The sequence below is a fragment of the Mastomys coucha genome, unplaced genomic scaffold (assembly GCF_008632895.1).
Source record: "Mastomys coucha isolate ucsf_1 unplaced genomic scaffold, UCSF_Mcou_1 pScaffold14, whole genome shotgun sequence".
NCBI lineage: Eukaryota > Metazoa > Chordata > Mammalia > Rodentia > Muridae > Mastomys > Mastomys coucha.
In genome coordinates this window covers 62,021,500-62,034,837 of record NW_022196896.1, presented here as the reverse complement: position 1 = coordinate 62,034,837, position 13,338 = coordinate 62,021,500, and the positions used below count along the sequence as shown (strand labels likewise).

At 44.6% G+C, this 13,338-nt stretch overlaps 1 protein-coding gene across 24 annotated transcripts in view; it reads right to left on the bottom strand.

Moving 5' to 3' along the window:
- Dst (dystonin) overlaps positions 1–13,338 on the bottom strand; it is a 415,027-nt gene that overhangs the window by 106,650 nt on the left and 295,039 nt on the right. For 18 of the 24 annotated variants that reach the window (XM_031367095.1, XM_031367096.1, XM_031367099.1 and 15 more), the window contains 8 exons: positions 7,428–12,707; positions 7,150–7,299; positions 6,480–6,695; positions 6,149–6,298; positions 4,794–5,027; positions 3,240–3,392; positions 1,449–1,682; positions 656–922 (listed from right to left, as the gene is read on the bottom strand). In XM_031367095.1, the coding sequence (XP_031222955.1) occupies positions 656–922; positions 1,449–1,682; positions 3,240–3,392; positions 4,794–5,027; positions 6,149–6,298; positions 6,480–6,695; positions 7,150–7,299; positions 7,428–12,707 (6,684 nt within the window). The remainder of the gene's footprint in view (positions 1–655; positions 923–1,448; positions 1,683–3,239; positions 3,393–4,793; positions 5,028–6,148; positions 6,299–6,479; positions 6,696–7,149; positions 7,300–7,427; positions 12,708–13,338) is intronic. The other 6 variants (XM_031367110.1, XM_031367112.1, XM_031367111.1 and 3 more) reach the window with 1 other exon arrangement.

Genomic DNA, 13,338 nt, shown 5'->3' with positions numbered 1-13,338 from the left:
TTCTTTCTGTGCTTTGGCTGTTCATTCATCACAGCGGCCTAAACCCCTCCCAGGCTCGGCTTCGAGCTTGGGGCTGCACAGCAAGCCAGTCTGTGAGCATGCAGCATCGATCTGCACAGTGACTGAACCTGGGCAAGCTACGCTGGGTATGCAAGTTGCAAATGTCTTATATGGTGGGAACTTAAAACCTCAGAGAGTAGCCAGGAAGACTGAGAAACCAAGGAGGCATGACGGGCCACGGCCCCTGCTCTGGAGAGCGCAATGATCGGCCCCCTTCATTTCTTTCTTTTTTAAACTATATACATATATGTCTGTTCTGGATGACCTTGGAGGCCAGCTGGAATTACAGGGAGCTGTGAGCTGTGTGATATGGGGGCTCGGAACTGCATCCTCTTCAAGAGCAGCAAGCTTTCTTAAACCACTGAGCCAGCTCTCCAGCCCTCCTTTGTTTCTAGAACAGGGCTTCAGCTATGCACAGAAGCTGTACCTAACGATTTACTTCTTACTGCTTTTATTTGCTAAGGACTTTCTCGGTAATTTATATTTGACATAACGCTGGGGTAGGGAAAGTCTTTGTATAGTCTTGTATAAAGCTGTCTGACTCTATCCACCCCTCTGCACGGAAACTGACGGCATCACTGTTTAAACAGCCCACCTTGACTTTCTCGTACTGCTGGTTCAGATTCCCCTCGGTGGTCTCGCTGTGCGCCTCAGCATCTGTCTCCAGCAGGTTACCATTGACTTCATCCTCTTCACCACCTCCTGACTTGCCATCACCTTCATGCAAATGGGTTCCGTTCTGCTCCACAGGTTGGGTGTGCTTCATCCCTGTCTCTTCGGAGCCTTTCTCAACATTTGACAACCAGTTCAAAAGGTTTTCTATTTTGGTTTTGCTCTCTTCCAGCTGCTTCACAGCCGCAACCTGGGTAGGGAAGGTTCATAAGTATTATAGACGTAGCCTAGGCTTAACATACACTATCTATCTATCGTCTGTCTGTCTATCTATCTAAATAAATAAAATTATATATTATACTATATTACATATAATTATATTTAATTATATTATATATATTTAGGAATGTATACATATTCCTAAATTATAATAACACATAATAGAAACATATGGGAATTAAACCTTACAGCCACAAGCAGTTACTTTAGGTCTATGCTGCCTTCAAACATGTATTTTGAAATTTTAACTATAGTTGACTGAACTTCCCATGCATTCCTCACATCCAGAATCTCTCAATCAGCTTCTACTTATGGAAAGACTAAGTTAAGCCAATGCTCCGTATCTTTGCATCGGGCAGTTATGTACCCAGAGTCCCGTATTTTCGTTCTTGGTGCTAACCACGGCTCACCACCACCTGATATGCACAAAAAAAGCAAGCAGCTAGTGTGCTAGCCACCTGCTGAGGCAACAGTGGACCATATACTCAGACAGGCACCTTTTCAGTCTCCTCCTTGAGGGCCGTCGTCACCGCCTTATCCAGCTCCTTTTTCGACTGCTCTGCCTTTCTGTTCAGCTGCTCACACTTCATCTTCACCTCGTTGAGTTTCTGCTCAATCAAAGCTTTGTCTTCCTGGGACAACTTGTCACCGCTCTCCTTTAAAAAGATTTCTGTGTTTCTCACTGTTTCTGCCAGTGCCTGTGTACTTCCTTGCATATCTCTCTGTAATTCCTTAAAACACACGTGGAAAAAAAGGAATTCCATTGTATCATTCCAATTCTTGCAGAGCTGTAATTCTAAAAGAGACCTACCGCAGGCAGAGATGGGCGGACACAGCTGAAAAGCATATGGAGTATGGTGATGGGAGTGCCGCACATTAATTTTCATATAATTTGAACTCTCGGTATTAAAAATGTATGAGCTTTTTATGCTTAAGAAAACAGTATTTGTGAAACACGGAAAACATCGAGGCACTTGGTATATGAACTATAGAAATCTGTATGAGATTTCTGTTAGCACTTTTACCACAGAAATTTGTGGTGATATTTACTCTATTTCTAAACACTGATACATATTCCCTGACGGTGTCTCACTATGTGGCCCAGGTGGGCAGAGAAACAGTCCATCTCAACGTTGGCTTCCCAAGTGCTATGCTTCCAGCCAGACACGACCCCCACACCCAACAGAACTCTGATATTTAAATACATATCTATTACTTAGGAAAGAAAAGAAAATAGTTCCCATTGGTGAACTAAGATTTTTTTTTTGGTGTGGGGGGTGGGGGGGGTTTCCAGACAGGGTTTCTCTGTATAGCCCTGGCTGTCCTGGAACTCACTCTGTAGACCAGGCTGGCCTCGAACTCAGAAATCCGCCTGCCTCTGCCTCCCAAGTGCTGGGATTAAAGGCGTGAGCCACCACTGCCCAGCCTAAGATTTTTTTTTTTAACACCAGATTACATAAAACAGTGCTTGCATCTTAGCCCCGCTGCTAGGGCACTAAAGACTAAGATCTCTCAGGAGTTCTAGCTTTTCTGGGAAGTAAAAATTTCTCTCTGTGACCTTTCCTTTTAAAAACAAGGGAACCCTGTTTTCATCCATTTTCATCTTTATACTATACCGTAACTGCATCTTAATATGGCCTTTCTCCATGAGCTTCCTCAAGGGCTGGAGTGCTTACTTACCTGCATATCATACCACTACTAAAGGACATTAACTAGAGCAGCGACTTGATACATACGGACTCAGCTTTAATAACAATGCAGCAACAGAAGTATGCTTAGTACTTACTGAAGAGAACCTAGACCCAGAGTCCTGACTTATACTGAATTAAATCAACAGCTACACATAGTGAGGCTCTCCTTCTCCTGACACCAAAACACACATTTTCCTCTCTGGCATTTTTGCTCTTTTAACTCTTTTCCCCGAATGAAAAAAGAATGGATTACAGGAAAATACCAGAGAGACAGAAAGGGAGGTGGTACTGGGAAAGGAATCAAAGTGAAGCCTATTTCTCCTGATTTACAAGTGAGACAACCGGCCAAAAAAGGGTTACATTGTAACCTATCACTTACCTCCTTGATACAGTATGTCACCAAAAATGTCAAGAGAATTACCTGGCCTGCTTTGAGTTGTAAATCTAGATTTGGGTATAATGTTTAAATCTATTTCCCAGAGTCTCTGGGCACGACTTGCTTCTGACAGCCAGTGTTTTCAACAATCCCAGAGGCCTTAGAGAAATGGGAGCCAAACCTAACGGGGATATACAGCTGCAGATACCAAAAAGGTCTACCTCTTGCTTGGACTGGTACTTCTGTAACTCCACCGTGCCATCTCCAATCACAAAGGCTTCCTGGTGGCTAATTAGGCGGTTTTCAGTCTGGGTAAGGAGATCACACAGCCCCTGGAGTTTCTCTTTGTACTCTTGCTGACGCTCTGCCACAACCTAAGATGGAGAAAACCCAAAAAATGCTTTCAGTGGACCTTTAATCCACTTCTGATCAAGCCTCTTATCAGAATATACTTTCCAAACACCCTGCATTAAGCTTTTTGAGTATGCTGTAAACATGGTAGCACTGGAGGGCAAACTGAGCAAGGACAGACAGACAGACAGTACAGTATGAGCATGTCTCATCTACACAGAAAGAGCTTGTTTGAGTGAAGATGCTCAGTAGAATACTGGCCATGCACACGTGTAAGAGATGGAACTTCTGATCGACAGGAAGAAACATCCCATTTTCTTAAGCTCTTGAAACCTGCGACACACAGAATTAATTCTGCAAAAGGACATCAAAAGAGAAGTTAGTTGTGATTTGTCAGTAAACGTATGGATATGTATACATGGGTTATCATGCTACATACAGTGCCTGGATGCTTCAAGAATAAGAGAAACATTGCATGCATTATTTTTACTCCAATGTTATGGTCTTCACTCATTGATGCCATTAGACAGTACTATAACAGAATCCACTAAACTTAACAGAATAATAAGTCAAAATCTGCATTTTGTTTCTTTCTTTCTTTCTTTCTTTATTCATTTATTTATTTGGTTTTTTGAGACAAGTTTCCCTGGCTATCCTGGAACTGACTCTGTAGACCAGGCTGGCCTCGAACTCAGAGATCTGCCTGCTGATGTCTCCCAAGTACTGGGATTAATGGCATGTACTACCACTGCCTGGCCCAAAACCTGCATTTTTATTTTCCTACTCCACACATGCTTATTACCTAACTTACAGCAACAGTAAATACAGCTAATGTTCACTAAAAGCCCAGCGAAGATCAGGCACACTCTAAGGGTTTCATATGAATCATTTTATCAGTGCTCACAATATTACCAAGGAAACATTACTATTCCTAATTTATCAACGAGCAAAGTGAGGGCAAGAAACTTCTCTAAGTCACACAAAGCAGATAAAGTAGAACATTCAGGATGCAAATTTAGGCAAGTCAGATCTACAAGACATACTCTGGAGCTCAAGCTCTGAGCCTTGTGCCCAACTCGAGGGAATAGTTTCCTGAAGGTTCAGACCTGAACTGATTAATCAGTAACTGAAGGTTGATCAGTTACTCTTGGACACTCCTGCATGCTTTCTGGTTCTCATTTTCAGGGCAAGGATGAAGACGCTCACCTCACAAAAATACTGTTAAGAGGACAGTGAAAAAACTCAACTATACGACAGTATCAAGGTGAAAGACTTTGCCACGATGCATGGTAGGGATCCTGCCCAGCTCCCACTCAGGCCTGTCCAGAGCACCTCTCTAGTTGGTCAGTATTTCTGGTTACCTAAGTTACGATTTCACACTGATCAAGTAAAAGAGTGAGCACAACTCCACAAGAGAGGCAAACCTTCTGATGACCAAGCCCCTGCTCCAACTGCAGGAGAGCCTCTAGCCGGTCTGCCTCAGTGGTCACCAGCTCCTGCAGGTCAAGAAAACACTTCTGGGTTGTGTTTAAGAGTCTCAGCAGCTGTCTGCTTTGGTTGGGAGACAGATCTTGTGCATGATCAGAGATGAAGGACTGTACGTCAAAGGCCGTCGTTTCCAGTTGCATTTTGGTATGTGAAAGGTCTGTCAGTACGTTCTGTGAAGAAAGCAGTTCAAGTTGCCAGGAAAGGTACGTGAGGATGAAGTTCATCAGCACTGGTGATACTGAAGTATACTCACGAAGTATACTCACTCCTTAAATATGATCCTTCTATCAGCACTTTAAGAGTTAACAATACTTTTTCAGTATACATCAAAAAAAAATCTTATTCATCATCTGGTAATAGGTAATTAAAGTGATTTTCAAATTTTGTGTGTGTGTGTGATGTGTGTGTGTACGCCAGGGCACCAGTGTGGTGATTAGAGGACCACCTCAGGTGTTGTTTCTTGCCTTCTGCTTTATTTGAGACTGGGCCCTTTTCTTTCATTGTTCACTGCTTCCTCCATGCCAGCCAGCCACAAGTCACCAGGGTAACTGGTAACTCCTGTCTCCACCCCGTCTTTCCCCAACAGGAGCATTAGTACTACAGGTATCTGTTACCAGACCCAACTTTACAGAGTCTAGGGATTTAAACTCAGACTCCCGTAGTTTCACAGAAAGTGTGGCAAGTACTTTATCTACTAAGCCATCTCTTCATCCCAATAATAAAGCATTTAAATATGATGGGACGTAAAGATAAATAACCCGAAGGGCATTCTCTTCTCGCCTGGTAGATCAGACTTAAGATGACAAAAATAAAATAAAATAAAATAAAATTCCAAAACTCCTTGATTCATCATAGTGAAAGAGACATTAACATCACCAAATAACTGCTAGTATTTTCATGATCCCTTCAATTGTGGTAATTCACAACAAGGAACATAAAATATGAGTTAACAGGCTACAATAGTTTTCTGACTGAAGCAAGGAGCCCAGTGTTCATGGGAATGTTGTTCAAATTAAGGACCCATAAAAAAATTCAGATCAATATTCCCATACAAGCACAACTTGGGCTACTATAATTCATTTGTAAAAGCCATAAACACAAACGTCAGTATGTCAGAGGTAGTGAGAATTTGGTATGGTGGATGGAATAAATTCTAGCGTTAGGTTAACTATGGAAAGACATCTCTTTAAGCCAAAGATGGGAAACAATTCCTTACAGTCTCAGGAAGGTTGTGTTTGTCCTAAACATTTCCTACACTAGACCCACAGGCAGTGGGCATTTTGACACTTGCCTTAAGAAACTTCACACTCTTCTTTATAAGTTCAGTATCTTGGACGTTCACAGTTTGAATGTCCTTCACAGATGTGCTTTTCTCTGACACCCAATCTGAATAGGACGTAAGTTTGTGTAAGAAGTCTTCATGACGAATAGCCAGCTTAGACTAAAAAACAAAATTAATTACACATTCATTTCTGTTTGTCCCCCAAATTTCAAAGTCGTACAGTGACTCTGTTTGGAGAGCTAAGAACTGTTAAAATATAATACTTAAAAAAAAAAAAACCTCATAGTACAGTTTAAATTCTCAATCCTATTTTACTCAAAATTCACCATTTTATGCCTACCATTTCAGAGTCGATTGCAAGAGAGATAAGTCTCATCCTTTCTGAGGACACGGTGCTGAGCGATAAGAAGGCGTTCTGTAGACGTTGGTGGCTTTTGCTCAGTTCCTCATGATGTCTTTTGGGAAGGTCACTAGGAAAAGACTTTAAGAATTCCTCTGCCAGCTTTAGATCTTTCCTTAAAAATACAGCCACAGGAGCCAATCCCAACTCAAACGCCTGCAAGCAAACACAATCCGCATCTATTTACCATGCAGCGAGAAGCATAAACCCGAACGTGAAGCATAAGAGAGAAGAGCATTCTGCTTTTTGTGGAATTTATGTATTAAATGGCACCATCCATGGACCATTGGCTACTGTAGCCAGGACCTGGATGTCTCCCAAGACCTGTACTTTGAACCTTGGCTTGGTGCTACAAGGGGGAAATAGAAACTTTTAGTAGGAGGACTTGAGATCCCTGGAGTTGTCCACTCTGGAAGGAGCGAGGGGCACTTTGTTCTTTCTTCTTCCACCTTTCAGATTGAGGTGAGGAACTGTCTTGTCACAAACCCAGATGCGACAGGACTAACAGATCACAGGTTATAGCCTCTGAAGGCATGGGCCCAAATGAACCCTCTGCTTAACTTGGTTGCTGATGGAAAGCTGACGGGCACGCCAAGTGGGTAACCCTTACCTCTAACTGCTTCAGCTGACTCTTCAAGGCTTCTAGATTGCTCTCCACAGATGCCTGATTGTCTAAGGGCGGTTCCATATCTTGAAGCAAAGCCAAATATTCATGCATTTTCTCAGTATGTTGTAAACACTGTTGCAAGCCATTGGAACACTAAAACCAAAATTGGATACAGTAATTAATAGCCCTTATGAAGGAAACTTAAAGCCGACAAAATGTATGAGATTGTCCCCCACGTTTCCCACCGGAATGGTCGTGGGAAACCATGTATGTCAACTTACTTTTTCCTTTGGGCTACCATCAGAAGACCTTCCTTTTGATCCAGACATACATTCTGAATGCGCTGGGGGCTCGCTGCAAAGTTCTCCGAGTTTCTCACCTCCTGGCCATGCTGCTATGCGCACACCGGAGCGTTCTACCTCGGCTTCTCTTACAGCTTGTGGGTCGGCTTCTCTTACAGCTTGTGGGTTCAGGGGGCAGTGATTTCCTTCTTTGTTTCTGAGGTCACTGCAGTCACATGGCTTTTCTTCTGCCATCTTGGCAACAGCACATGCTGTTTGCTTCGAAGCTTCAGCCTGTTCTCTTTCAGTTGAATACCCATCAAGTAGCAGCTTGTAAAAGGCATTTTTAAGTTGTGGTGGAAATAATTCAGACCCAAGGCCTCTTTCCTCTGGATCACAGTCCACTTGAGTTAATACTTTAATTAATTCGGATATGCTTGGAGTTTCTTGGGTATGCTGGCTTTGCTTCAATATAGCAAGAAGACTTGTAATACAGAGAGGATCACCTTCACTCTCTGCCATTACTGCTGAGGAGTTATTAATTGGGGAAATGCCAGGACTGGGCACATTCGATACTTCATTTGGCAACTGAGACAAGATAGCTCTTTTAATTAAGTTCTGAATTGAAATTTGAGTCCCTGTGCCAGCGGAAGGGTCTCCCACGTCTTGGAGATTCATATGAACTTTGTCTAAACTGCTTTTCAAGCTACTTTTCCCATCTTCTACAAACTCAGGCATATGATCTTCTCTGTCTTGGGGTCTTGGAGATAAGGTGTGTTCTCTGTGCGGTTGTTTCTCAGTGTTTCCTTTCTCTCTGCTGCTTTCTAACTGTGGGCAGCCCACATCTAAAGCCTTATCAGAGATGTTTCTCACTCCACTCACATGGAGCTGAGCCTGCACAAAATCGGTGTTTTCCCCACAGCCCGCCACTCTTTTACAAGGTAGGAGTGACAGGGTGGTGTCACCATTTTCTGGAGTCAACTGGAGAATTCCAGTTTTTCCTTCAGAGATACTTTCCTCAACACAAGCGTGGCTTTGCTGGACCGCAGCACCCGGAGGCCAGTCTTCTTGGGGACTGACAGACTTCTCTGTGTTATTTACAGTGCATAAATCATCTTTCACGGCAGGAGAAGCTATTAAAGCACAGCTTGGGGTACTTTTGTTTGGTTCTGGCATCTCCACATTTATACATGTATCGCAATGCTCTACAGAGGTAAACAGGTCAGTCTCTTTCTTTGGTCCTCCTGGGAGGGAATCTTCTTTCCCTTGGCTCTTCATCCCTGAGGATGTTACAGCTGAAGTCAAGTCAGCACGAGTCGCTTTAGAAGCTGAGGTGTCAAATATTTCTGCAAGAGTCTCAAGCAGAACAGGATTTTCGGTAAGCCCCGTTTGCACATTCTTGGCTTCACCTTCAAGAGGCATGGCTGCTGTGTTCGGATCCCCTCGGTAACTAAGTTCCTCGGTGTGCGTCAGTAGAGGGGGGAACTGACTCTTACCCACGTTGAGGCTCTCCGCTGCACTTCCATTTGGGGAGGGGTTGCGATACCTTTCTTCTTTTCCTCCCTCTGGGCCGTTCATCAACCCTCCTCCTTTGCTAAAGCCTATTTCCCGGATGGACGCCTCATCCACCATCTGATCCTTTTCACCATCTCTACCTTTAAGCAGACCTCTTCCAGCTCTCTGCTGATCCCTGTCACTTACTGGAAATGACAATGATGAGTGGCTCTCCTCACAAGGTCCTCCTCCTAACTCAGCCTCAGAACAGACAATTTTATCAGAAGATGGGCTGAATCCTGGCGGTACATTCTCAAGGCGCTCGTCTCCGGCTTTTGGAATGTCTGTAGGGCCTGGCCCTCGGGCCAGCTTGATTTCTTCCGAGGTGGTGCCTTCAGCATTGGACAGTGACACACCTTTAGTTGCCCTGTGAGTGGACAGACTTGCTTCGTCTTCCTCATCAGCTTCAGGGGTAAGTCCTGGATGGCTGCTTCTCTCCGTGTCTTGACCTCTCTTACCAGCTGACTCTGGCTGTAAAGCGCCGGCCCCATGCTGCTTTTCTAAAGGACTACAGTTATGCATTCTGTCTAGGGGAATCAGGTCACCGGCACTTTGGGTTTCACCCCCGTGTTCTTTTATGGTAGCAGCATACAACTGGGTATGGTCAGCTTGGTACTCGGGCTCTCCACTCGCATCTGCTACTCCTTGTCCTTCTTGCCTGTCTCCACTGTCCTCGATGCTGTGGCCTCTCCCATTGTCTTCCTCATCTGAGTCACTACCATCGCTCATATAGGGCCTGTAGCTTTCGCTACTTCGCATGGAGCCTACCCCATCAGTATCAGACTGGCTCTCCTGGCTGGTGTCACACTCTTCTCTGCCCCCTCTCCAACAACTGTCAAGTGTTAACGAAGCTCCTAAGCTCTCTTCCCTTCCTATAATCTCACCCTCAGTCACCGAGTCAGGCGTGTTCTCTCTTTCAGACATAGACCCCACTAACTGCTCTGAGCCAACTGAATTAAATTGTTTCTGGCCAACTAAATATAACTCGGGTTTCTCAATACCTACAAGAAATCCCTGAGGGCAACACACTTTGTTCTTCACACTTAAGCTCTCATCCATGCCTCCACGAGGAAATGTGGGATCTTCCTTCTCTTTCACAACATCATAAAAAATGTCATCAGGAGGAGGGGTCCTGTCATTTTCCTCCTGCAAGGTATCATAGTCCTCGGGTTGCAAACAGTCACGGTCGTCACCTTGAAGGATTAGAGAGTCATGGTCGCTGTCTTCAAACAAGGGGGTATCATAGAAATAGTCATCACTGTCGCTGTCTGTGGCCGTGTCACTCTGCTGGCTGGCCAGCAGTGATGTCTCATAGTCACCAGCATCAATGGCTCCTTTATGTGACAGTGGACCACAAACAGATGTGCTGGCATTACATGAGCCACCCCCAGGGACCATGGTACAGGAGTCTTCCACCTCACACCCAGTTTTCTCCGATGTATCTGTCTGCCCAGTGGTTCCACTCTCAGCAGAAGCATCTGACCTGTATTCATCACTGTGATAGTGTACTTGAGGACTGCTACACTCAGTATCTACAGGCTTCTGTCTGCAGGGCGCCCCCTGGAGGCTGACGCTAATAGCTGCAATTCCTAGGAACTGGTCTTGAAACTTTTCTCTTGTGCTTTGATCAGACGACACACTCTGGTCACTGGATGACAAAGTAGAGGCTTCACATAAATATCCTGTGTTCTTTGGGGTATGTGCATCACTAAAACGCCCCTGACTGTGCCTCAACTCATCGTGGCTTAACAGGGCACTCAGCCGAGGGGAATAGGCAAAGACAGAGGGGTCCTCCTGTATATTCTCTTCATCCTCTCTTTCAATCGAATCACAAGGTCTACTGGTTTCCGTTGTCAAAAAATTAGAATGGTTACCTTCATCTGGATACTTTGTAACAAGCTCACTTTGATTTTTACAGTCTTTAAGTATGCTCCCAGAATCAGGTCTGAGCATGCTCCCTTCAGGCTGTGTTGAAGATGATGTAGGTTTGGGGACACACACTCTAGAGGGACTACTGCCTTTCTGAGCAAGTGTTGTATCTGTTATGTTTTCTGGCCAAGGCAGTTCACCATTGTTATCATTGTTTCCCATTTTACAAAACGCTTCATTCATGTCCCACTTTGCGTTTTCAAGAGACTCTTTATGTCCAGGGTGTCTGTGATGACATTTATCAGGACCAGCTGCTGAAGTTGAACACTTGTGCTTTTCTTCACCCGAAGCACAATCAGAAAAGACATCGGGGATGGTTGGGATAGGCGGGCTTTCTCTTATGGATGTGCCGGCTCCCAGTTCTGCACCGCAGCTTTCCAGGAGCATGCCCACGGCCTCGTCCAAGTCTCCGTCATAAAGCAGAAGCCTGTGTCCCGTGTTTGCATCCATGTAGCTGTTCACCATTAAATAAGACAGGAACAGCTTTTTAGTTTGTTCCGAGTTCTGAGCCGTGACCAGCTCTTCGCCACCGGAACCATCCTCTTCTTGCCTATAATCATGCACTGTGGATGGCTGGAGTTTACAAAAAGACAGCCACCTTTCGGCATTTTTACAAGCTTCCAGATCTCCTAAATCCGGCATTTTGTCTGGCAAGGTTACGTTTTTTAAGACCGATGCTGTGTTGTCGTCTATGATCCCCAGCTGCTTAGCAGCATCCAGGTCGATGACCTGAGAGCTTTCTGGTATGTAGAGAGCAGCGATTTTCTGCCTCCCATTCAGAATTTTGGAGGCTAATTCATTTGTAATCAACTCTTGCTCTAAGGAAGAAGATGTGGGAAATATTTCACCGGAGTGGGGCCAGATGAGTCCAACGTAGCCCCGCTGAGCCTCCAGCACCAGCAGCGCGCTGCTGGAAGTTATCAACTCACACTGTACCGCTTCATCCACCGTTAACCGCTTAGGGGGGTTGGAGCGCACGATCCCACCCGTCTGAACCTGGTAGGTGAGGATGCTGCTTGCAGTGTCTCTGTCAATCACTCCTTCTGCCACGGCTTCTTCGACCGTCATTTTCCGACCGGAGTTGCAATCGATGAGACCGCCAGACAGAAGCTGTGCCCCTAACAGCCTAAACATGGTTTCTCGGTCTATGAGTCCCTCGTGAGAGGCTCTCAGGATGCTAATTCTTCTTCCGCACTTTAGCGTTATTCTGCCAGCTTCCTGCGGTCTCACCGGTAAAAGCCACATCCTGGTGTTTTCCTGCAAAATACTCCTTTGTACCATATCAGTTAAAGATACCTTCTCAGAAGTGCATGGGTCAATAAGATCTCTGCAAGTATCTTGCCTTTCTAGGACTTTAGAAAACAGGGCGGATGAAATCAAGTTCTGTTGGAAAGCCTTTTGTAAGGTCAGGTGTTCGCCTGTGGCTGGAACAACCAGGGAGCCTGCGGAGAGCAATATCTCAAGGACTCGGATGGCCATGGATTCTGAGATCATGCCCTGAGCCAGAGAATCAAGCACAGGGATGGTGGTCAGTGATGCAGTAGAAATGACCTGCTTTGCTTTATTTAGTTCTTTTAGCTGGCACAGAATTTGTTCATCAACGAGGCCGTGGCTTTCAGCATCTCTGAGGTCAAAACACCTTCTTAACGCTGGTGAAATTAAACCAGAAATCACTAGCTGTGCCTCAAGCAACCTGATCCCTGTTTCATAGTCAATAAGGCCTCGTAAAACTGCCTGAAAGACAGAAAGGACCTCTCCAGTGGTCTGATTGATGGTGCCCGCTATCACTTTATCCAGCTGAAAGGGAAATGCAGAAAGCCCAGGTCAGTCTGATACTCGAGGCAACTTCTTGCAGCTTAGGTAGTTTTGTTTTATAATAATAGACTTAATCATTAAGAAAAAAAAATGATCCTCTACTTACCCAGGTAGCTTGTGAGTGTTAGGCAGCTCAAACGCACAAGTGACCTACGTCAGTGATCTACTCAACAGCACAGGATGTGATAAAGCTTTGAAAACAACATGCATCTGTGAAGTGAGAACTGAACATCCGTGTACTAACAAGGTTAGTGAGGACACAAGAGCAGCTGCTGAGGGTGAGAAAACAGAACACAGATCTATCCAGAAGGCAAATCATGCTTTCTGCGCCTGGGTGAGATTAGAATCTAGTGACAACAAGGAGAGCATCAACTCCATGCTACTGATGTTTACAGCATACAGACTTTTCCAGGGATAAGTAAAGACTAAGGAGCCAAAAAAGACTTGTTACGTACCGCCAAAACATGACAAAGTATGTGGTACTGTTGCTGAGAGTCATGGGGTTAAATATGACAAACACCTTTTAACTATCAAACATTGTGTTGGTCACATGATTATGAGCCAGATAATTCTTAAGTGATTTATATATATATATATATTTTTTTTTTTTTTA